Source organism: Pogona vitticeps, chromosome 1, assembly GCF_051106095.1.
Source record: "Pogona vitticeps strain Pit_001003342236 chromosome 1, PviZW2.1, whole genome shotgun sequence".
Classification (NCBI taxonomy): domain Eukaryota; kingdom Metazoa; phylum Chordata; class Lepidosauria; order Squamata; family Agamidae; genus Pogona; species Pogona vitticeps.
The window spans coordinates 148,768,516-148,794,136 of record NC_135783.1 but is presented as its reverse complement, the minus strand read 5'-3'; the positions used below and the strand labels follow the sequence as shown (position 1 = coordinate 148,794,136).

General features: G+C 43.8%; 1 protein-coding gene across 2 annotated transcripts; it reads right to left on the bottom strand.

The window, feature by feature from the left end:
• Positions 1-3,177: 3,177 nt before the first annotated feature.
• Positions 3,178-12,423, bottom strand: LOC110078965 (uncharacterized). 2 transcript variants are annotated; one of them, XM_020793662.3, is made up of 7 exons: positions 12,286-12,423; positions 9,671-10,963; positions 7,632-8,540; positions 6,407-6,501; positions 5,639-5,806; positions 5,020-5,177; positions 3,178-4,215 (listed from the first exon to the last, which is right to left on the bottom strand). In XM_020793662.3, the coding sequence occupies exons 2-7, from the start codon at positions 10,960-10,962 to the stop codon at positions 3,976-3,978; spliced, it is 2,862 nt and encodes a 953-aa protein (XP_020649321.3). In that variant the 5' UTR covers position 10,963; positions 12,286-12,423; the 3' UTR covers positions 3,178-3,975. The 2 variants fall into 2 exon arrangements, with proteins under 2 accessions (XP_020649321.3, XP_020649323.3); XM_020793664.3 differs by lacking the exon at positions 5,639-5,806.
• Between the last annotated feature and the right edge of the window lie 13,198 nt (positions 12,424-25,621).

The window sequence follows — 25,621 nt, the reverse complement described above, 5'->3', positions numbered from 1 at the left end:
TGCTAAGTAACAGGCATGGGGTTCCGTTCAGGCTCTGCTTTCTTCTCCTGGCTGCAGTGGTTGTAACTGTTTCAGGCTGCAAGTCAGAGAGGTTGGATCATTTGAAAGACTTTTCTGGGAAAACTCACACCTCCTAGAATCACAGATTTTGGACGGAAGCAGGAAATCCACTGCTAAATTGCCTTGGAGAAATGGCCTTGCAAACTCTATTTAAACACCTCCAATGAAAGAGAGGCTGCCATTCTCCGAAGCAACCTATTCAGTTGCTGAACAGCTGTTGCTGTCAAGTCGTTCTTCCTGCAGTTTAGATGAAATCTCATATTGTGAGCCTATTATTTGGGGTCCTACTCTTTGGAAATGCATTAACATTTTGTTTGCAGATGCAGAATGCTTGTTTATATATATATATATATATATATATATATATATATATATATATATATATATATATATATATATATATATATATATATATATATATATATATATATATATATATATATATATATATATATATATATATATATATATATATAACAAGCATTCTGCATCTGCAAACAAAATGTTAATGCTTGTTTATATATATATATATATATATATATATATATATATATATATATATATATATATATATATATATATAACAAGCATTCTGCATCTGCAAACAAAATGTTAATGCAAAGTTTTTCTGCCTGGATAAACTAGGACTTAGTGTAACGTATGATTATTGTTCAGACATTTAGAAAGGGTAAACTGAAGAAAAAGGCTTCCAGGAATACAGTACAATAATACTGTAGGCGTTAACTTCTCTCCTTACATACCGATTCCTTGTTTATACCATCTTTCTTCATTTTCTTCACAGCTTCAAGTTTTAAATTGCAAGGTGTTTGGGACAGAGATTTGAACTTGTGTATTCTGTACCCTCTGGTCTTATGACCACTTCCCCATCGCCTCTGGTAGCGTACACAAATTAAAATCTGGAAGGAATGTTGTCCTTTATAAATGGACGTCAGTAGGAAAGGAGCAGAAGTCCCCAGGTTAGTGGCAGAACAAGAATGGATCACATCTTGTAGTGAAAGCCAATTGTCTGGGCTCTCATGCAGTAGGCAGGGAGAAAAGAAGCCAAAGGGCTTCCCACTACTCAGGATATAAATAAGTGATTTATATAGTTGATGTATGCACCTTTTCTCACCATTATTCTTTTCACGAACCCTTAAATGTACTTGTTCATACCCTGAGTAACCCAGGTTGGGATTCACTGGTTTATGGCATTTCTGCACTACCAAATTAATCGAAGATTTTTGGTAACTCAAAAAACCGTAAAAAATACCAAATGCAATCACATAAATGGAAAACCATATGTATATCTATGCTGGTACATAAATTAATATTAAAGTAACTGAGAGCAATTTATTGTTTAGATAAAAACTGTACTCAACTGCATCAGGGAGAACAATCTGTTCCAGTATCTGAAATACAATGAACGTTAATTTGTACTGTAAAATTTTAGAAAGGTCTTCACCCAGTATTTTATTTATTTATTTATTTATTTTATTTATATCCCGCCTATCTGGTCTGATTGAGACCACTCTAGGCGGCTTACAAACATATACAACAGCATATATAAAACAATTCTACGTTAAAAGAGGGTTTCAACATGAAGGCAAAAGGAGAGGAAAGGAAAAAAGGTCAGGAGTTGGTTAAGGGGAAGGCCTGCCGGAACATCAATGTTTTTAGTTGTTTTTTAAAAATACCCAGCGAGGCAGCCGCGCGAACATCAGGAGGTAGATTATTCCAGAGGCGAGGAGCCACCACCGAGAAGGCCCGATTTCTTGTCTTTTCCTTCCGGGCCTCCCTCGGCGTTAGGCTCCTCAGCCTCACCTCCTGACTCGCGCGAGTGACACGGGTAGTTCTTGGTGGGAGAAGGCGTTCCGCCAAGTATCGAGGCCCTAAACCGTTTAGGGCTTTATATGTAAGCATCAAAACTTTGAAGTCGATGCGGAAACGGATGGGCAGCCAATGCAATGCGGCCAGAGTGGGTGTGATGTGATGGTATTTTTTCACACCACTGAGAAGTCTGGCCGCAGCATTCTGCACCACCTGAAGTTTCCGCAGCAACCTCAGAGGCAGCCCCACGTAGAGCGCATTGCAGTGGTCTAATCTGGAGATTAGGAGCGCATGCACCAAGGTAGTGAGCAGGACAGGCAACTAGGCAAATCCCTTTGGATAGGGGCATTTCTTTGTTAGGACAAAGGTTCTCTTGTTGCACCATTAGGCAAGAGAAGCTGAAAATGGACCTTTGATGAAGTTCTTAAGGTCTTGGTAGGTTTAGCCAGGAGGGACAATCTTTCAAGTAACTTGCACCCAAGCCATTTAGAACTTGAATTGTTAATACCAACACTTTGAAATGGATCCAGAAATGTCCTGGAAGGCATTGTAGATCACAAAAAACTAATGGAATATATAATTTGCCAGTTAGTCCCTATTTTGGACAATAGACGTTTTGGATTATTTTCAATGGCTGTTGTACATATATAACTCTGCAGTAATCTAGACAAGAAGTTGCCAGAGCATGGATACTCATGGCTAATGTATTCCTGTCCAAACAGCGCTGTAGTTACTATAGCACCCTGAGCTAATAAAAGGTCCTCCCATGGAGGTCATCTGTGTTTGCAGCCAACAGTGCCGCATTAATTTTACCACCAAATAATAAGTCCGTAAACACTGTCATAGAGCCAATAATGGCAGTCACAATATCAGGAGTTACAGCCATCTGTTCCATTGTTAGTATGTTCTGCCATCTGCCAGCAATAACTTTCTGGGTTTCATGTGCAGGCCGGTTTGTATGTTAAAAAAACTAAATGGCACTAGTCTGACTTTAAAAATGGCAGCATTCAAAAAGCAGTGAGACAGCACTTCTATCTCCCACTCCTCACGTATCCTCAGCAACCTTAAAGGGACAATTCTGGAGTGGAGAAATTTCAGAAGGCAGATTAGAATGACAGGCTACTAAATTATAATTTGTCATGATGTTCATCTCTATCCCTTGAGGTCTGAGTCAGGATAAAGATTCCAGCCCCCGCCACTCAGAATATTGCATGTGTTAATTGGTGTGCCGAGTGATAAACACAAGGAGAAAATAGCACTCAGTAGAAATGGGGAAAAATGACCACAGTGTGGAGCATTTAGAAAAAGCTTTATTAACACTATAAGTAAGTGATACATTTTGGAGATGAACTGCCTTTCCTCATGAATAAAGGACTTTCAGATAGATTAAAAACAACTGCTCAGTGTTCTTTTGGTATCTTGCAGTAGAACGTTTTTGCTTTCCTGTCTCCGTACATGTTCACCATTTTATCCAATGACAGAATATTTATGTCATCAGTGACAACTCTTTTGTGAAGAGCCATTATCAATCACATAACTATCGCAGTCTGTATGTTCTGCGTTTCAACCTCCTCTAATCTTTGCAATCACACATATCCAAGTGTGGATGAAGTGGACTGCGCTCTACCAAATCTTAAGCCCTAATAAACTCATTGTCTTTAAATAAGCCATGATAATTTGTAATAGGTGACCTCTCTAGAAACTGATATATCTGGTCACACCTTTTCCTCAGCACTGAGCATATACATACTTCACATAGCAATGCTTTTATTCTGTTGCACATGTGCAGGCCTAAAGATGGAAATTCCTAAAAAGGGATTCTAATTTTTCTTACCTGACTAGTTTGAAACTGAATATTTCCTGAGTCTCTGAAAGGTCTTAGTTGAAGTCAGCATCTAGGCTAAAATGAAATTTCTCACTAAGAATTTCACAACAATTTCTGAAGCACCCAATGCTTGAGTCTTCCATCTGGCAAAGTCAAACTGAGCACGGATCATCTGTAGAAAGTGTGTAAAACTTGGAGAGTGTTACTATACATTTAAAAACGCGTGAAATGCTTGTATCATGTTATATCTTGACTATCTGAACTTATAAACATATAAGGGAATGGTCAGAATCTCTTACATTGCCATTACATGATACATGTTCTGCTTTTTTTACACCCACACTTTCTGGTTTATAGCATTTACTACGTTCACTAGACCAAACTGGACTGGAGTCCTCTCCCATACAGATATTAGATAAAGTCTCTATTTTGGACCAGTTATGGTCCTTTTTGATAGTAAGATCTATTAAGAAACTCCTCCAGTGAGCATTCCGGTCATGGACCTACAGCAGAAGGGGGGAAATACAAAGATTTACTTCCGTGATTCAAATTCTAAGCTGATCAAGCCAAACATTTTAAAGAACCTTTCTAACAAAGTAAACTTTTCTAGTTATTACAATAAAATCTATTTAAAAATAATGTCAACACCATACTACTATTTGGAGATGTTTTAAAGAGATAAATGGTCCTCATTCATATAGCCTGGTCTCACATTCTGTAAGGTACAGTGTGCAGAAAGCAAATTATGCTTCCCACAAAATTTGGAAGGATCGTAAGTGGCAAGTAGGTTGTACACAAAAACTAGGGTCATTATGGCACCAGTGTAAGATGTGGGGAGTCCCAAGGAAAGTGGTCATTTCTTAATCCCACTAATAATAAGAATTTAGATTAATGCACATCAGAGAACTGCCACGATTATACCAGATTTCAACAGCAATGAAGATGGCAAGAACTTCTGTGATAGCCGCCAAATTATGGCAGCATGCCACTCAGTGGGTTGGTGGTTACCCAGTGCCACTCCATGCCAGCAGAACGTTGCCCATATCAGAAGATAGCCCTAATGCAGACCCAATGATGTTTCAAAGAAGCAGAATAGAAGTCACTGGTGCAATGTTAATTCTATTTTCTGAGGCAACAGTGCCTTTCGCTTCCTCTTTCATAACAGTGAATGTGCCACCCTAGAGGCACTGAGAAGGGAGAGAGAGAACAGCAGTACCACTTTACCATCTCAGCGCTGGGAGGTTTTAAAAAGCCTGTAAAGAAATGTGTTGCTACTCAGGGCCTCAAGAAGAAAACAGAGGACATACCAGGACATGCCTCCTCAAGGTTGACATATCTGTGAATGTTTTCTCACAAGCCCTACATTTGTATGGTTTTTCTCCAGTGTGAATACGCTGGTGACGCCGAAGCGCTCCTTGTTGAGTAAATGTCTTCCCGCACTGCTCACAGAAATAAGGAGGAGTCTCTTGAAAAGAAAAGAAGCAAACCAAACAGGTATGAAAGTGCATTTCCAAAGCCTCCATATTACATTTAGAAGATAGTCTGTCCAACTTTTCATCCCCAAATGAGACTACATAGTGACTTGAAAAGAAATATATGATGACATCACAAAACCAATGAAATAAATTCTGGGGAGAAACAAAAATATAGTCAATAGTAATATTCAGAGGCTGTTTGCAACCCAATTGGGTCTCAATGCAACGTCCTTCCTCTAATCTGTCTTTAGTCCATCTTACAGAATGCTGCAACTCATTTTGGGTATCCAGCAGTATTTAAGAAAATTTAACAATAGCCATATCCCAAGTTTTCAATCTTATGCGTCTTTGTATCAGACTCACATGCAAGAAGCTTGCGTCTATACATCTATTACCTACTCCTTCCACCTACATCGTCCCCCACCCTCCACCCACAAACAACTTTTATTACCTGCGTGAACATTGCTGTGTTGAGCTAACGAGGCTCTCAAGCCAAAGGTCTTCCCACAGACATCACATTTGTATGGTTTGGCTCCCATATGGCAGCGCTTGTGACATTTCAAATATTCATTGGTAGCAAAGTGTTTCTCACACACATCACATTTGAAGAGGCGTTCCCCTGATAAAAGAAGCAAATGAACTACTGTATTTTTCCATGTATAAGACTACTTTTGTCTAAAATCTTTAGTCTAAAAATCGAGGGTCGTCTTATTTACGGAAGTACGCTGAGGAGAATAAAACAAGTGGAGGGCAAAGCGGGGATCAAAGCGATCCTGCAGGGCTTTGATTCTTTTTACCCTACATTTGCTAAGTCCCAGTTACATTTCTTAATTTTGGGTCAGAAAAGTGGGGTGGGGCATCTTATACATGGGGGGTCTTATACATGGAAAAATATGGTATTTCTGTTACTACTGTTGCAGAGGAAATTTCCAAAAAGTGTTTAGCTGATCTTTTCCACAAGGCTCACTTTCCCCTCACAGAATTCTTCCTTCTCTTGAGACAGTCCATTCTTTGAACCTCTTTTTGTAATACTGACACAGCTTTTTGGCTATCCACCGACCACAGCGGTCTTGGGCTGAAGGTCAAGCTGCCCAGAAATGTATGTGTGGGGAAGAGGATATTCACGCCTGAATAACGCAGGAGAAGCAAAATGATGGGGCAGCTACATGAGTTATATATAGGTAATGGCCCATTCAGGGAACAGGTGAATTTATCTTACCTGTATGTGTCCTCTTGTGACCAGTAAGTTTGCCTTTATCCACAAAGCACGCCCCACAGTCTTCACATATATATGGCTTTTCACCTGTATGGGACCTAGATTGGAAAAGATACAAAGATAGTTCCACATAGTGAGTATTACAAACAGTTTACCAAGTATCACTCCATCCCCAAAGCCACAAACACAACTTGTAGGAAGGGGATTTTGAAAACCACCACCAAATTAACCTGGACATTTGGACTAAATTAATTTAAGGCTCCTTCAGGGTCACTTGATTCTATGGCCAGTGTAATGAAAAGTCTATGCAAGAACTAACATGAAATCTTCATCACTGGCTTGCTGGCTAGGGCTGGCGGGTGCTGCAATTCACCATCTGGAGGACCACATTTGGCCAATTCCTGACCTGCCTTCTATGTGAAATCCTGTTGAAACAGTGTTTCATAAGGTTCTCTTTTTTTGAATTATAGAACTAAATAATGTGAATCTAGGACCGAACACATGAAGAACAACATACTCTGGCCTCATTCAGCAGCCACTGGGAGGTTGCATGATCTGCCTACCCCTTAAAAGACCACCGCTGGAAGGACAGAACAACCTGATTCCATCCACTGGCTAAAAGAAGGAGGTGTCACTTCTCTTCCCTCCCTACTCCTCTTTCCTTTTGTGCTATGTTTATCAGACGCTGAACCTCCAAACAGGCATTGATTTATCTTTCAGTATCAGTAAGGTAAAGGTAAAGGTTCCCCTTGACAATTTTTTGTCCAGTCGTGTCTGACTCTAGGGGGCGGTGCTCATCCCCATTTCCAAGCCATAGAGCCAGCGTTTGTCCGAAGACAATCTTCCGTGGTCACATGGCCAGTGCGACTTAGACACGGAACGCTGTTCAGTATCAGTAGCATGCCATTAAAATGTTAAATAATATGCAAAATTCTGCCTATATTATTAATCCCACTTCCATTTTTCCACTGACATCATTATACTAATGAGTGTGGATCTACATTCGATCTTCATTTGGTTACTCAATATTGGCTTGGCCAGGATGAGTAACCCATCGGCTGCCAAGGTTGTAGGACCGCAGCTCCCACCCTTTCTCTTCTTTTGGCTACGCTGTCTAGGTTTGATGGGAGCCATGTCTGGAGGGCCACACATTCCTCGCCCTTGTGACAGACGGCACATTCAAGAGAAACAAAACAGGAAGAAAAGAAGACATACAGTACAGGCTGACCTGGTGTGAATCTTGAGCTGTGAAGGTTGGGCAAATCTTGAGCAGCAGATACCACACTGGTATGGCTTCTCTCCTGTATGGGTCCGCATGTGGAACACGAGCGCCGTTCTAGAACTTAAGATCTTGCCACAGACAGAGCAGAGGGGGCGCTTCACCCTGCCTTCATGTTTCCGCATGTAATGCGTCCTCACATCCCTCTTTCTTTTAAAGGTGCCGTTGCAAAGAGTGCAGGCAAACTGCCTGTCTTCCGTGTGAACGCAGGCTCGGTGCTCCTTCCAGCTGTTGTAACTTGCAAAGGACTTGCTACAAATGTCACACTGATACACTTTGCCTGGCAAGGAATGATGGACATCTTTGCAGTGGTCAATGTATTTTTTCCGGGACATGAATTTCTCAACACATTTGGTGCATGTTATAACATAGGCGGATTTTTCCAGTAGCTCATCTTGATCTGTTTTCTTTTCTTTGTAATTTATATCCAGTATGTTTTCTACTACGTCTTGATCATCTGAATCACTGCTGTCGCTCTCTGAAGAGAGTAGCTCACAGTCATTGCTGTCGTCTCCTTCTGCTCCACAGGACACCTCCCCTTTGACCCCCTCTTCTACAGCTATATCTGTGGGTCCCTCAATTTCCACACTTTCGATGCTGGTTTTGCAACAAACCTCTTGCCTTCCCTCTTTATTTTCAGACTCTGTTTCTACTGCTAGAGAACTGCTGGATTCTTTCTCAAGCTCCTGAATCTTTTCTCCCACAAATTCTCTTTGTGGCACGGTATTTGGTACCTCTTGGCATGTTTGGTTATTCACATCTGTTTCACCATCTGTAATGTTGTTTCTCTCCATTGGTGGGGCCAGCATCCAGGAACCTTCCACCAGTTTCCTCTCTTGTCTGGACACATGAACTTTTCTATTGAGAAACAAGTTACCAAATACACAAAAACCAGTTAGACATAATCTGTCTTTCGGACTAAATCATATTATGTTTACCTAGGGCCGTAGCCCCACTGGCTACCATGAACAAACATGCATAGGGTGACACTGTAAAAATTCATCTCCTCCTAAAATGGAAAGCAACTTGCAAAATACAAAGATTATCTGGGGAAGTACTGTATAAAAGTACTGTGAAAAAAACCACACTGAGTAGCATGCTACCTTCAATATTGTCCGACGGTTTGCCAGGTTGTCCTGGTCCAATACAGAGTGAAAGGCTATAGCTATGCAAGAAAAATGGCTGCACTGCCTGTGGGCTACAAGGGTATGGCCGCAACTCCAGTCGTAAATGGAACGATCTAATCATGGAACGATCTAAATGTAACTTATTTGCTTAGGAGTGCAAAACAAACCAGAACTCAAGGGGCACAACATGATCAATTTACATCAGGGGTCAGGGAACTTTTTTACCTTTTAACCCACCCCCAATTTATATACGTTGACATTACCCCCCCCCGGCTCTCGCCGCCCATGGCCGACCCCCCCGCCTCTGCACTCACCCAGGACCTGTGGCCACCGCCTGGGCAGGCAGTCTGGAGCTGCCATACTGCTGGGAAAGCGCGTCCTTGGCGAGGGGAGGCGGGCGCCACAGGGTCCATGAGCTCAGATGAGGCGGGGTGGGAAGGGGGTCTCCTCGCCAGTGCACCGGGCGGGTGGGTGCAAGCAGAAAGGAGAGCCCCAGCCACGGCTCCGCTGGGCAAAGAGTCCAGCTGGCCTGGTACGCCGTCCTCTCCCCCCCACTTTGAAGGTGAGGAGGGCAGGCGGGTGCCCTGTGCAGTTCCTCACCAAGGCTCTCTCTCCCCGCGACAGAATACCCGCCTACACACAGCATCGTTGGAAATAAAATGCCTGGGGGTAAAATGCCTGCCGCGACTGTTCTCATTACCCCCAGGATTTTCATTTTTACCCCATTTGGGGTAATTTACCCCTGTTCCCTGACCACTGATTTCCGCTCGGATTAAATTCTAACCGCAGAGATAAGGGTTTTAACAACAGCAACAACCATCTCTTTCCTGATGTTCTGAAGTGCACAAATAAAGGGTTTACCTCACATGAGTATTAAAGGCCGACCTCTGAGCAAAACGTGCTGGGCAGCATTCACACTTGTAAGGCTTCTCTCCGGTGTGGGTTCGGATGTGAACGGTCAGGCCACATTTGGAACTGATGACCTTGTCACAGTAAGGGCACCTTTGAGGGCTCCGTTTCTTTTCGTGCACCCGCCGGACGTGATCCTTGGTATCCTTCTGCCGCTTAAACTTTTTGTCACATAACAAGCAGGGAAAGCGCCGCTCGCTGCTGTGAATGGCAAGCCTATGATTTCTTAGATTCTGGCAACTGGAAAACAGCTGGCCGCACACACTGCAGTTATATTTGATGACCAGACGTGTCTCGTGCTCCAGTTCCATGTGTGACTGGTACTGCTTGGCAAAGGGGAAGGAACGATTACACTTGTCACATGCATACAGCCGCGGCACGACTTTGGATATACTGCGTGATTTTCGGAGGCTGGCTTCACCAAGAATTAAGATATTTGCATCCTGCTGCTGGCCAGGCAATATCCTGTTTATAATAAGGCAGGTTTCCTGTGAGCCTTCAAGAGGTGGTGAAGGATGGGTGGCATTTTCCTCCTGGCTGGAATTATCCGTGATGAGAACTTTCGGTGCGTCTACTTTGCTCTCTCTGGCCAAGGCAGCTGTCTCATCTTTGGGCTTAGCTAGAGGAACCTCATCTTTGATAGGAAGTCCAGGTTTCTCTTCAATAACATCACAGCTAGCTGATAGTTTCTTATGCTTTTTTCTGTCCCAAAGGTTTCTCTTCATAGGTATCACCAAGATTTGGGACAAGTCACTCTGTTTTTTATCTTCTGTATGTTCTGGTTGACTCCAGAGAGACTCACCACTTCCATGATTTTTGAAATGGATGCTCATTTCTGGGTCTTCTTCACCGAGAGCCTTCATTTCTTCAAGGACATCTAGCAGATCCTTGCATTCAAGTCTTTCAGCGACTTCCCTGATCCGGCGAAGTTGATCCACTTGAATTTCTACTTCCGCCGTATAGACAAACTTTAAGAAGGAGACGAAATCTTCAGCATGAATATCCTGAAGAGTCACCCTGCAATTCTGAGCATTCAGCATCTCATCCTTGAGAAAGAGGCTTTTAAAATAATTGCTGGAAGCAGCTAAGACAGCCTTGTGAACTAAAAACTTGTTCTGGGTTCCTAGCTGCTGTGTGTGTATTGTGACGTCACAGAAGTGGCCTAATCGATAAAGAGCATGCAGTGCCCTCAGGAGGTTCGAAGCAGCCACTTTGGATTTCAGTAGGATTTTTTTCTTCTCCATCCTTTAAAAAAGGATAAATCACATTAGAGCTTGTGCATTAATTATTCTCCAGTTTACTTTTAACATAGGATCTCAAACATGCTTTCATTGTTAACAGATGACACAAAAAAGTAAAAAAAATCGGGATAAGGCTGCATGGTCGTGGAAACCATGCAATGGCAGGAGTAGGTGATACTGAAAAGTAAGTTATCCTGAATCCAATCTTGCTTCCTTCTGAGTAGATAATGAATTGTGTTGGCTGACCTAATTTCATATTTCAGCCTAGCAGACAGCCATGAGAAACTATTTAAACACAGCTAAAATCCATGCCACTCACTGGAAGCAGAGTCGATTGAGGTTAATGGGGTAGTTAATGGAACAGAAGATGGAGATAACTGTCTTGGACATAAACAATGAGAATTTATATGTACTACAGAATCAAATGCTGATTGTTGTATTTTGCATTGTGGAAGTAAGAATTGCAGGAAAGATGCAGGTGAGAATTGGAATGCTACTCTTTGAAAAATGCCTTGCTTATAGGAGAAATAGCATCCCGAGGAGAATACTATGATAGATCTCCTCCTCAACCTGCTAGCTTTTTAATTGCAAGGAGCTGGTTTTATTTTTTATTTTTGCTTTAAAAATTTCAAATATCCCAGCTCTCCCCCTATAATCTAAAACAGTCCAGGGAAGAACTTGATCACTTGTCAAATGTAGAGCTGAAACACCCCTGGCTAAGAAGGGTGACAAACAAGGAACCTATCAGGGCCAGTTCGCTTCCTCGGTTTTTGGGGAGGTTGCATAAAAAGCACATACTGTATTTAAGAGGCAAGGCTAAACTGCTTGGAATCTTTTCCCCTGGGACCAGAAGACAGATGACTTGACAACTAGGGGTTCCAAAGGACGTTGATTTTTTTTAAAAAAAAAAATCATAGTGGAGCAAGCCAGGAGAGAACAGCCCCCCCCTGCACTTTAAGATTAGGATTGGGGGAGGGGGGGGTCACACATGAAAAGCAACGGGGCCCCAGATTTTCACCCTCCCACCTGCACACCAACACTTCTCCAAGCAGTTCACGTGAGCCATTATACACGATGACCTTAACACGATGAATGTAGGTTCTCCAGCTAAAGGCTGGGCGCTACTGTTCGGTGCTATAAACTCGGACAATGGCACACCATGATGATGATGATGGCGGCGGCCTTAAAACGGGATCGGGCGCATGCACGGATGGGAGAAAAGCGGCTGCCAATTTTAATTAGCAGGCACAGAGTCTGTATCCAGAGAGGAGCTAAATCTGGGGCGGGGGTGGTGGTGGATTGGAGGGGGGGGAAGCTATTGCTTGCCTTCACGCCTTTTTTTCCTGGTCTTTGTTCCCAAAGAGCCCTGGCCGGCCGCGATCGGAGGAAGGATGCTGAACGGGCTGCTGCTGCTGCTGCTGTCTTTCTTTCTCTGGCGAGATCTCGCGGCTTCTCCTCCGCTCGCTCGGGCCTCTCGCGGGTCCACAGCCGCCCCTTTTGCAGAAAGAAGCCCTCTCTCTGCGCTGCACCTTCTCCGCAAAGTGGGCAGAGCGTGGGAGCCCTCCCGCCCTCCTTCAGAAAAAAAAAGGGATCTCCAGCGGCCACCGTACAAGTTAACCAGGCCAGCCTCCGCCAGCTCTACCCAAGGAGGGAGGAAGAGGAGGAGGAGGAGGAGGAAGAGAAGGGGGAGGGTAGAAACAGGGGAGCTCCCTCGCAGAGCGAGAAGGCCGTTTCCTTTACGCCTGCATGGCTAATTCTCATTGCGCCACCCCAGACTGTAGTCCCGCCATGTGCCAACGCAGTCAACCATCTTTCCTCCTGGGAAGCGCTGACTCGGAAGCCCTTTCACGCCGCGTTTGTGCGCTACCGCCACCTGCTGGGGAAAAAGGAGAGGCGCGCGGCTTTGTCTTTCGTGGTTGTTGTTGCCGCCGCCGCTTAGGGTCTTTATTCCCTTCGTCTGGCCCGGCCTTCCCCTTCCAGTGAGGGGAAAAAAGCCGCCCGTGTGGCTCTCCTCCTCGCCAGTTTTGGTCAGGCGAAGAGACTAGCACGAAGCTTTGTGCCGAAGAGGGGATTTCGAGCTAATCTAGGCTCACACTCTTTAACCACGACAACCCTCTCTTTTGTTTTTCTGAAGGCTCAGTTCCAAAGAACTGGGTTGAATCCTCCTCGCCTTGGGTTTCTCAGGAGGGAGTGAGGGAGCGGGCAGACTTAAAAACCCTTGGCTTGCTAGTCATAAAATGTGTATATTGCCCATAACTGGTTAGTACCCATGGCAGTAAACAACAAACTGCGAGTGTCAATTAAACCCCATAGACTACAGTGGAGGATTTATTTCTTCCCCTTTTTTAATGGTCCGTTTCAATATATGTTACTGTTTTTACGATTTTTTTTTCCGGGGGGGGGGGGAGAGAACAAAAGTGAACACTGAAAGATGCCATGAAGCAGGAGCCCCTAAACCCATGTCCTGAAACTATTGCAGCACAAGGTTTCTCCTGAATTTTGCTGCCAAAATTAAGCAAAGTTTGAGTTCTCTGGATTTCAGTCTATAATAATAAAAATGCTTGTGTATGTATGTGTCTTGTCTCCCAGACACCTACATCCTCCCCCCTTTCTCTCTCTCTCTCTCTCTCTCTCTCTCTCTCTCTCACACACACACACACACACAGACACACACAGACACAGACACACACACACACACACACACACACACACACAGAGACACGGGGGGGAGCTAACCAATCTCAACTCTTTAGTATGTTGGAATCACTTGACTTCTAGAACAATGCAGACTTTCTATGATGTAATCCAGGTTTTTGGAGAATCTTGGCTTTTTGTGACTTCCAAGTCTATGTACTGTATATGTATAGGTAAAGGTAAAGGTTCCCCTTGACAATTTTTGTCCAGTCGTGTCCGACTCTAGGGGGCGGCGCTCGTCCCGCTCTTCAAGCCATAGAGCCAGCGTTTTGTCTGAAGACAATCTTTCCGTGGTCACATGGCCAGTGCGACTTAGACACGGAACGCTGTTTACCTTCCCACCAAGATGGTACCTATTTATCTACTCGCATTTGCATGCTTTCGAACCGCTAGGTTGGCGGGAGCTGGGACAGGCGACGGGTGCTCATTCCGTTGTGTGGATTCGATCTTATGACTGCTTGGTCTTCTGACCCTGCAGCACAGGCTTCTGCGGTTTAGCCCACAGCGCCACCACGTCCCTTACTGTATATGTATATGTCTCTGTATATTGCTAGAGAGAAGGAGGGAGAATGAATATTTCTGTTGCCGTATATGTTGGGGACAGGAAAGTGGGCAATGGAAAGGCTGAATGGGCGGTGAGGGGTGGAGGGAGAGGAGGAATGCTCAGCAAAAACCCCCATACCTGCTGATGCCCTTTTACACCATTAGCAGGCCTAGATTCCTAACTTTCATTTGAAAAGAGAGTAAGAGATGTAGATGCACTACATTTACACATCAATTTCATGCCACTTTAATTGTAATGGTCTCTTACAAAATCCTGGGATCTGTAATTTGATGAGATATTTAGACCATACAAAGACACCTTGTGAAGAGATGGACTGAGGATTAAATCAGTTCACTTCTGCCATGTAGAGTGGCTTTCAAATGACCTTGATAATTATAATTTAGGGAATAATGCATTAGAGCTGTCTAGTAGAGAATTCTAAGTACTTTGTTGAGCTAAGGAACACCAGGAATCCTTAAGAGGAGCAATAACTATTACAGTTCTGTGAAACCAGTTTAGCTACTTCTGATGTCTCTAGACTGTGTAGCAGCAAAGATATGAAAAAGAATCTGCAGTCACAATTTTGCACTGTTGTTCTGCAAGGAACCAATATGGTGTTGTCTGTAACCAATGAGTGAAGTCACAACTGTGATTGACACCACAGGTTTAAAACTATGGACAGACCCCTTGAGCTCTGCACTACCTACATATATGCATACGAGATCAGCATCCACAGCAAAGAAGATTGCTGTTAGAAGGTTGAAGTGACAGCCCCCAACTGTGAATGCTAGAACAGCCAAAGAATGTGTTACAAGAAGGTTAATTTTCATATTTTGCAGTCACATATTGATATGATAGAGCTAAGTGGGTTTGACTGCCTGGCTCCAAAGCTAGGAGTCATGATTTCAAATCTCCACGGTGCCTCCTTGGAGCAGGTTTCATTGAGACTCCCGGCGGAGTGTGTAGCAGGTGGGGGTTAAGTGCCCTGCCGCCTGTGTGGCCCTGGGCAAGCTATATGGCCCAAAAGCACCACCAGAAGGAGAGACTGATAAACCACTTCTAAGTATTTTATATATAGAAAATCCTGGGGGTGTCATCATAAACTGGCATTGACTTAGCAGCATTATAATTATTAATGACATGTTGCATGTCTGGGGAGAGAGGATATGGGGTGAGATTAGGTTCTCCTTTTTGAGCTCCCTATTGAGAGGAATAAAAGGTCAGTACAGTTTTAAACCTATATGGCCAATTGAGACTTCACTCATCGGCTAAGCATGCACAGTAACAGCCTTTGCCCCAATGGCAAAACCATTGGGTGAAGTAGCAACCTGCAGGTTTTGCCCTCAGATCTCAGCGTTTTTCTACAAAGGTGACAGGCCTCAGGTATAGGTATATTACATTCATGACACAGCTATATCAGCCATGTTCAAGGTCTCAAAGTAGCTTCTCAGCTTCTTTCAGTTGGAGTCACACCTCAACCAGTGACCCTCTAAACACCAGTGATTCCCAAACCTCGGGTGCCCAGATGTTACTGGATTACAACTTCACCACTAGCTGTGGCCAGTACAGTATAGCCAGTGGTGAAGGCTGCTGGGAATTTTAATCTAAGAACATCTGGGGATGCAAGGCTGGGAACCACTGGATGAGAGGAAGACGGGATGAACTGCACCAGCTTGTGGGCTACAGTATCTGTGACAGGGTCAGGGGGAAGAAAGGGGCTGGTCTTACCTACATCCCCCTTCAATAGCAGGAAATCAAGGGACACCGTACCGGTGTTGTATGCTGTCTGTATACTGGATAATTTACAGTGGCATAAGTACTATCCCATGGGCAGTTCTCTATGTCAGCACTTTTTTATAAAAAATCTTTTTAAAATACAAGCAACCTTATGTCACATCTGTTTTGTCCCTAATAACATTTTGCTTCTGCTATTGTGTTACTCACAATGAAGCCATGGATGCTGTCAAAATATATGTGTCCTTCCTGACAGTGTGAGGTTACATTGAGATTTATATACCACCTAGAATGTTTACTTTGCCACCTGAGGCTTACAGAAATGTAAAATCCATTTCCGTTCATTTACACGGTGGAAGCTTGGCATGACTCAGACTCATTTCCAAGCAGGGCAAGGACAAAAGAGATGCTCAAAAATTAAAGACTGCCAAGATGCAGACAGAGGAGATGCAATGTATACGATAAATTACATCTGAGGGGGGAAAAACACAACTGCTGTTAAATAATTTGCCATGAATATGTTTAGTTAAAATATAAGGCTTCGTCTGCTTTAATGAAAATTCAGGGACTGTTCCCAAGTGAGCAGCCATAGCAATGGAACACAGTATTTCTCACTGGCAATAGCCCATAAAACATTCATGGTTATGTAATAGTATTAGGGTTCTTATTCTTTTCAAAGTGAAGCTGCTATTTATTTAGTTCGATTTATGAAATTTTGCTAAGGCACACTTTAGTGATACAGACCTTTTTAATATATGTATAGCAATACATTTAACCAAACTTGCAAATGGAACTTGTCTATGGCAACAGAATCTCCTCTGTTTATGTTGCTGATCAGATGCAGTCAGTGGGGACAAGGAATTGTGACACTCGCGGTCTGATCTCAACTGTTCCTGAAGGTCTGCAAGCACAGAGGTCCCAATCCAGCACTAGCTTGTTCATGACCACCCAGTAACATGTAAGAGCTGATTGGTATTGTGAGCCAAATGTGAAGCATTGTGAGTATTGTGATGCAGGAGGCAAATGCACACAGCAAGATTACCTAGAGCTGATAGAAATGTGCAGGCAGACAGACATTGTGGTGGAGATGAGATGGTGTGATCAGATGAGTACTGCGGTGCAAATGTGACTGTACACCCAGATGATGCGACTTCAGGTGTAGGTGCACAATTAGAGGTGATCACAGGTAGGGCACGCCTGCTTCCACACATGGATCTGACTTGCTAGACAGAAGAGCAGCCTCTTTTTTCAAAGAGAAAACATTAGAAATCTGATTTTAACTAAGGATATGGCTGTGTCAGGAACTTATGTTTTCTGTCATGTGGATTTTCCACATCTGCTGTAGTTTGAGGGGGGATCTTATGGGGGAGGCAGGGAGGGAATGCTGTCTGGTATACCGCTGTGGAGCAAACACCCTCTTTATTATCTTGATTGCCACCTGTCATATTTACTGTGCTACATGTTCAGTGAATCAAAGAAACAAAGAGGATGCCCACAAAACAGATAGGGAAGAAGAAGGGTGCAAAAATCTGGGTGGCTACTTGCCATTCCTGACATGAACAGGTAGCTGAAGTCATTAAAGCAGGAGGGACCAGCCCTTCCACAATAAAATCCTGCTGGTCGTGGGGGGCCTGCTGTTACCTTTGTAACTTGGGACCTTCCATTACCACTGGGATATTCACTTATCCATTGCCACCCTGAGAAGAGGACAAAACAGGAAATCAATCTACATTAAATTAAATATGTTAACTTAGACATACTGATGCAAATATAGAATAGATTTTTCATAATTAAAACAACATTACAATGCATCTCACCCGAACAGGGAGCACTGTCATCTCTGTCCCTCTACTGCCCATGGAGGTGTCCTTGGCTTTCTCACACATCTTCCATTTGGCGTGAGAATCTCACTGGCTCCTGAGTTTGGTAAAAAAAAATGAATGGACCCCTCCATGTTCAATTCCTGGCTGTAACACCAGATGTCACTAAAACCTTTCCAAATAAGCATGGCAATGAAGGCATAGAAGATCAATCTGATCTCCAGGGCTGTTGTTGTTGTTTGGTCGTTAAGTCGTGTCCGACTCTTTGTGACCCCATGGACCAGAGCACGCCAGGTCCTCCTATCTTCCACTGCCTCCTGGAGTTTGGTCAAATTCTTGTTCGTAGAATTCATACTTTCCCAACATCAGGGCCTTTTCCAGGGAGTCTTCTCTTCTCATGAGATGGCCAAAGTATTGGAGCCTCGGCTTCAGGGTCTGTCCTTCCAGTGAGCACTCAGGCTTGATTTCCTTTAGATTTGATAGGTTTGTTCTCCTTGCAGTCCAGGGGACTCTCAAGAGCCTCCTCCAGCACCGCAATTCAAAAGCATCAATTCTTCAGCGGTCAGCCTGCTTTATGGTCCAGCTCTCGCTTCCATACATCGCTACTGGAAAAACAATAGATTTGACTATGTGGACTTTTGTTGGCAAGGTGATATCTCTGCTTTTTAAGATGCTGTCTAGGTGTGCCATCGCTTTCCTCCCAAGAAGCAGGCGTCTTTTAATTTTGTGGCTGCTGTCACCATCTGCAGTGATCACAGAGATCAAGAAAGTAGAATCTGTCACTGCCTCCATATCTTCCCCTTCTATTTCCCAGGAGATGATGGGACCAGTGGCCATGATGTTAGTTTTCTTTTTTGATGTTGAGCTTCACACCATTTTTTGCGCTCTCCCCTTTCAACCTCATTAAGAGGTTCTTTCATTCCTCCTCACTTTCTGCCATCAGAGTGGTATCATCTGCATATCTGAGGCTGATGATATTTCTTCTGGCAATCTTAATTCCGGCTTGGGATTCCTCCAGTCCAGACTTCGCATGATGTATTCTCCATATAAGTTAAATAAGCCGGGGGACAATATACAGCCTTGTCGTACTCCTTTCCCAATTTTGAACCAATCTGTTGTTCCATATCCAGTTCTAACTGTTGCTTCCTGTCCCACATATAGGTTTTTCAGGAGATAGACAAGGTGGTCAGGCACTCCCATTTCTTTAAGGATTTGCCATAGTTTGCTGTGGTCCACACAGTCAAAGGCTTTTGCATAGTCAATGAAGCAGAAGTAGATTTTTTTCTGGAACTCTCTGGCTTTCTCCATAATCCAACACACGTTAGCAATTTGGTCTCTAGTTCCTCTGCCCCTTCGGAATCCAGCTTGTACTTCTACCATTACCGCCCCGCCCTCCCGCCCCCCGCCAGGGCTGTACCTGCTTGTAAAGATGAATGCTGAAAACAGTGATTGGACCATTTAGCCTGTTCTTCAAAGAATGGTACAGTTGGCTGAGAAATAGAATGATCTCACAGCAAGTAGTGACAAGTATTCTGGCAACATCACAATTGAGTCCCCCCCCCCCTTTTCACTTACCTTTCGATCGTGCCAGTGGCAGACAGCCCACACATCATTCCTGTCAGTCATTTTAGAGGTCTAGAGCAGGAGCCTATGACAAGACAGGAGGGGTGGAGTCAAGAGAACTGTGTGTGACACAGAGTTAGTTAGGAAAAAGATGGTGAAGCATTTAGACAGTTAGAGAGAAGACGGTGAACTGTTTCGACAAGACATTGGACAGTTAGTTAGAGAATATTAAAGATTTAAAAGGAATTAGAAGTACATTGACAGAAAACATTGAGGTCTTGATTAAAGTAAATGAGTACAAGCAAGCTTATAAGTAATCAAATCCACATTTAATGAATGAATGATAAGAGAACATCCATGATTTTCCTTCTGTGATTCACTTATTTATCCTTAAATAAACCTTGTTTTATTTGGCAGCAAGAGTGTGAGACTCATAATTGATATAGTGAGGATAATATACTCTGGTGGCAGCAAAAAACGGGGGGAAAAACCAAGTCGTGCTCGAAGGTGAACTTGTGTGAGAGGCAGAACACACAGGGGTCACTGAGGGTGCACGACAGTGCCTTATGGGCAACTCTACCCATCAAGCTGTTCACATTGGATGCAAATGTGTCTGCTAAATTTCTGCCTTCTTGCAGCAGCTTCATAATACAGCTTTAGCTGTGAAAGCAGCAAAGTATGGTTCTGGGCAATCTTATAGTTTTCCAGATACTGCTGGAATGGCCATCATTCGTCACCACTGGCTGATGGAGACTGCAAACTAACCACATATGGGGGAGGGCACAATTTGCGCACCTTGGGCCTGGATTGACCAAAGTGCTGCCAAGAGTGATTCCATGAATCTGCAAGCACTTTGTTTTAATCTGCCTCTAGAACTGAAGAGCATAAACCAGACCAGGCTGAGGAGAATATGACCCTTCAGACGCTGCTGAGCTGCGGTGCCCAGTGTTCTTCACCATTGGCTATGTTGGCCAAGACTAACGGTTGTTGCAGTCCAGCGAAATCGGGAGCGATACATGTTCTTCACTTGTGGCATAATCAGTCCTGAAAACACACTTTGTGAAAGATTGGAGAAGACTAGTTGAACAGCGGAGATTTTATGAAAACCCAGTGATTTCCAGGTTGCAAGCTGGGTATTTGGGGTTGTTGATCAAATGTCAGATTTAATTCTGTTCATTCTACAGAAAATTAGTGAAGCCTGCAGTTCCCTGCCAGCTCAGAGTTTCAATGTACCATGAGCAATACCAAAACATTTTGCTTGGCACATTCGAAACAACATGGCACTCCTCCATTCTGCATACAGGCCCAGCTGGAAGCCAGCTGGTCCAACCATCAAACTTTGCCTTGGTGCCAGGTATGGGATAGCTTTCTCCCACCGTACCTGAGGGCATCAGGTCAGTTCATGGGGTGTCACACCATGTTCTCTTCTTCAAGTACAACTACCCATTTCAGAGTTCAGGACCAAGACCTGAAGCAGGATGGGTGGGTCATGGTGACATCACAGGGATTAGTCATTATGACATGATAGGATGGACCTTATGGAAAGCCCACAGGGAATTTATCTTCAGGCCCTGAACTACCAATACTGCTTCCAGGCTTTCTGCATTAAAAAGGTTCAGACTAGCAAGCCTCTCCTTGCGTTGTTCCAAATGACAGGATGCTCCCTGAGAACCCCCCCCCCAAAAAAACTTGAGACATCTGATGACACCTGATATAAAAAAGAGGCAAGATTTTAAGATGTAGAAAAACAGGTTTTGTTCACTGGAAGAACGTAATGGATTTCAGGCAATGAATCATTTTGTGACGTTCTTCGAAGGCGGTTCAAAAGAAGAAAGGGACACTATGACACAGTTACAATGGTAATATAATTATAAAATAAGAAATTAGAAACATTTAACTCATATCCATGATGTCTGAAGGAAGTGGGCTTGTCCACGAAAGCTCACATTAAAATATAGCAGTTAGTCTTGTAGGTGCCACAATGTTTTTTGTCAACTTTTAAATCTTTTTCTTTTTAATGAGATCCATAGTCTTAACCGTCTTATATGTACCAGCAAATTAACAATAACTACAGAGATCTCCAGCGATATGTTTCCACATTCCACTAAGTGGCAATGGGTGACATGCTGGGGAGAAGCTCCCATATTTATATATTACACTCTTATTCTACTAACAACCTTAGAGAGCAGCAGCAGATATTTCCAGTGAAATAGTGACTCACTTCAAGACTCAATAGCCTTAAAAAAACTGAGGAGTACATAGAATTATAAGCAATCTAATCCTAAGACATTTGGGACCACAGCCGTAGTTCACACATCTCATGACATCCTGGAAAAAGGAAAGGACTGGATATAGAGGCTGGGAACCCAGGCACCTCCAGGCCTGAATGAAGAAGATGAGTTTTCCCTTCTTTTTTGTGTGTGTATGTTCTGTGCCATCAAGCCGGGACCAACTTATAGCAATCCTAATCGGGTTTTCAAAGTGAGGGAGATATGTCAGGAGTGGTTTCCTCAGCTCCACTTCCCCCAAGCGAGTTTCTGTGGGCAAGTGGGGATTTGAACCCTGTTCTTCAGAGTCCTAGATTTCCACACTATCCAACACACCATTCTGGGCACCCTCTTCTTTAGGCCTCATATAATTTACAGTCTTTGGACAAAACCAGTTCCCACTGCAGTTTTCCCCCTGTGCGTTCCAGCCCAGGCTGCCAACTGGGCAGAATACGGCCAAGAAGGCAGGTTTTCAAGGGTCTTCTCCCTGCCATGCAGAAAACAAAAGCCAGGAAAGCTAATCAAAAGCCAGTTTTCCCAGCTGTGTTCCTCTTGATTTAAAACAACAACAACAACAACCCAGAAACATTGCTTTTGCTCCCTGTGTTCACAGGTGTTGTACATTCCATGGAGCAGAGAACAATTTTGAAATTTCATTTTGATCTTACTGTTGCTGGTTGCCTTGAGTGCTACTTTGGGGACAAAAAAAGAAAAGAAAAGAAAAGAAAAAGAAAAGGGAAAAAAAGGTGAAATACTCTATATATTTGAGAGGTGGGGGCAGGGAAGAGCCTGGATGAGGTGTTTGTACGTTCATGTGTTAACACTCAGGCAGTGAACAATTTTGTAGGGCTGAACTGCTGGGAACACTTGATCAGCAGAGACAATGAACTAACTCCTACTTCCCTCCATGCTTCCCTCTTCCCTCCGTGCTTGGCTAGGTACACCTAAAAATAACAGGGGCAGTAACGGAGTTCCCCCAGCAACTATATTTTGTCCTGAGCTCTAATTGCTAAAACACAGTGGGAGTGTATGAGAGTGAGCCTCGTGGCGCAGTGGTTAAAACGCTGTACTGCAGCTAAAACTGCTCACGACCTGGGGTTCAAATCCCAGGTAGCCGGCTCAAGGTTGACTCAGCCTTCCATCCTTCCGAGGTTGGTAAAATGAGTACCCAGCTTGCTGGGGGAGGGCAATGTGTAGCCTGTATAATTAAATTGTAAACCGCCTGGAGAGTGCTTGTAGCGCTATGGGGCGGTATATAAGTCCAATAAATAAATAAATAAATAAATAAATAAATAAATAAATAAATAAAAGAGATTTACAAAACTTTTTTAAAAATTAACCGCTTCCTTTTCCCTTCTCCAGTCTTTCCTCCCCCCTTCTGTGTTGCAGCTTCTTCTGCTGTACACCTGGGTCTTATTTGTGTATAGCCATAGGACGCTCAGGGAGCCTTTGGGGCAGAAGGGTGAGACGTGGCTTTTTCAAGTGATACCAGAGAGAGAGCGAGAGAGAGAGAGAGAGAGCGAGCGAGCGAGCGAGCGAGAGAGAGAGAGAGAGAGAGAGAGAGAGAGAGAGCAACCTGTATTTTTGGTCTCTCATAGTGGAGCTGTGGCTATGGGGACTGTCATGGCTATCATATCTAAGGGGATCATAGTTAAGAATTCCTAATTAACCAGTGAAGGTCAGGAAGCAAGCATGAAATGCCTCTTTCTATTGCTGCCAGCAGAATGTTGCTGGAAGGGGAGGCTTGGTGGCTTCTTGGTCACTATGGAAAACAATCACCTAGCCCTGGAGCCATGGCTGAAGGTTGCCATTTTAGGAAGGTTGGCCATATGGAACTGTACTTTAAAGAGCCGTATGGAAGAAGGATTTTGAGGAGCATCGATGGTCACACAAGCTACACCTGTTGGAAGCCCCCTTTCCACACAGCAGCTATGGGTACAGGAGCTTTATCCTTATTTTTATGTGGCCACCCTACACGAAAGTCCTGCCACAGCCATAAGCCTGAGCAATGTCTTCCCTGCTTTCTGCCTGACTGGCACGTGTGCACCTGCTGAGTACATATCCTGTCCATGAGCCTTCATGAGTAAGACAGGAAAGGAAAGACAGGGCATACCTGGGTGTGGGTAGGAGTGCTAGAAAGAGGAAGGTGGGGGTGTATAAGGGTGTGTATAACAATGGATGAGAACCACCTTAACACAACGAACGCGGCCCTGCTTAGTATGCAAGCAGTGCCAGGTTCAATCCGAGGGCTGAGGCAAGGCTTTTGTCTGAAACCCAGGAGAAACACTGTCAATCCGTATCCACAATACTAAGCTGGAGGTGGACAGATCTTATCCCGTACAAACATCCTCAGGTTTTAGGACCTATTCCAGGAAGCCCTCCTCTCTCAGCCTTGCTGCTCTTGGAAGCACCCGTGGTCACAAGGGGCTGAACCAGGGACCTTCCTGGTGGCTATTGCTAGCTATCCCCTTCTCTCTGTTGTCCTTTCACCAGCAGACAAGGACCTTTAACATTCAGGTGTCCTTTGACATATAACTGGCTCAGTCGTTTAAGTATCTGGCTGTGGAGCCAGAAGTGGGGAGTTTGATTCCCCACCCACCCACCCACTGTGTCTCCTAGGAACAGAACCAGCCTGTGTAGCCTTGGGCAAGCAGCGCAGACCCAAGATGCCTCCAGAAGAAGGGGATGGGTGAACCACTTCTGTGTCTTCTCTACCTAGAAAACGCTGGCAAGTGAGAATTGGGTTGACAGCACATGATGACAATGACGATGACTAGTATCTAAGCTGGGTTCTGACTGAAGGAGTCTTTTGCTTCTTTTTATGTACAGTATGTGTTTTAATGTTTTTAATTATGTTAATTTTTCTTTGAGTTTTACTGTTGCTGGCTGCCTTGAGGCGGGGAAAAAGAGCCTGGCTTAGAAAAAAAGAGAGAGAATTTCTTCTAGTGCTAAAGCAAGGAATGAGCATAGAACTTTGGAAAATGAGTTTTTAGAACCCATAGGAGCAGTACCCCCCCCAAACAGGACTCATTCCAGCTGTGGGAGTGGATGAGTTTTATGGCTGAGAGAATAAGAGGAAGCCATTGTGGATGGGTGAAAGAGAAGGAAGTGAGAGTGAAGGTGGGCTGGGTCACTCTCTAAAAGGAGTTATTTATTGGTATGGGAGAGCTGGCTTTTTCTTCCATGAACTTTCCTATGTGAATTATTCAACACAAGTTTTTAAACAATGGGTGTCACTTCCCTTTATTTGACACTTGCAGCTTGCTTTAATCATTTCCTCAGATTGTCTACTTTCTGTGAGTTCAGTGCCTTGAGATCTCTCTTCAGCTGTGAGGATCGCAGCCTCAGTTTTCCCCCCCTCATTTGTAAAATGTACCTGATTTCCATGTGAGAAGAATAGTGGATTATTCTAGTGTTATGAAAAGCTGTGTATTAAAAACTGGTGCAGTTTTTTTTAGACTTGTTTCCCTTGAAGTTAATAGGTTTGCAATATGGGGAACCTGACAAATCTACTAAAATGCTTGTACGTGGGAAGTCAAGTGAGTAGCTTCCTCATGCGTGAGGGCCAGTTCCACTCCACCTTCAATGCTACTCAAACACAGGGGCCGTTTGTATCTACTCATGTTCGTGATATCAGAAGAAGCTGCAAGAATAAGTAGAATACACTCCTTTTAGTGGGATATCTTGCTTTGCCTCCAGATTTTTGTGGTACACCAGAGCAGCTCTGGGGCAAAAAACAAAACAAAACAACAACAACAACAACAACAACAACAGGCTTGGGGACTCCACTAGGCCTTTGGCTTGTGTCATGTGTTGTCTGCTTTTGTGCACTTCCTTTTTCTTATGCAGGCATCTTAAGAAACAAAGTCCCACATAGTTGGACAAGATTGACTCTCAGGCAAGTGTTCCTAGAACTGTGGACTTCGTGTATAAAAATAGATCTCCCCATTATGTTAGCCATAGCTGAAGATGCTTGTTGCAGTGCAGTGTTGGAAATATAATCAATATTTTTTTAAAAAAAATCTGAACAACTCCAAACC

What these genes read in the sequence shown, in the direction of transcription:
- LOC110078965 (XM_020793662.3), bottom strand. Translation starts at nt 10,962, where the DNA reads ATGGAGAAGAAAAAAATCCTACTGAAATCCAAAGTGGCTGCTTCGAAC. An exon ending in GCCTTTAATACTCATGTGAG is followed by an intron (nt 8,541 to 9,670) that starts GTAAACCCTTTA and finishes GTTTCTCAATAG; the next exon opens with AAAAGTTCATGTGTCCAGAC. An exon ending in CAGCTCAAGATTCACACCAG is followed by an intron (nt 6,502 to 7,631) that starts GTCAGCCTGTAC and finishes TTTCCAATCTAG; the next exon opens with GTCCCATACAGGTGAAAAGC.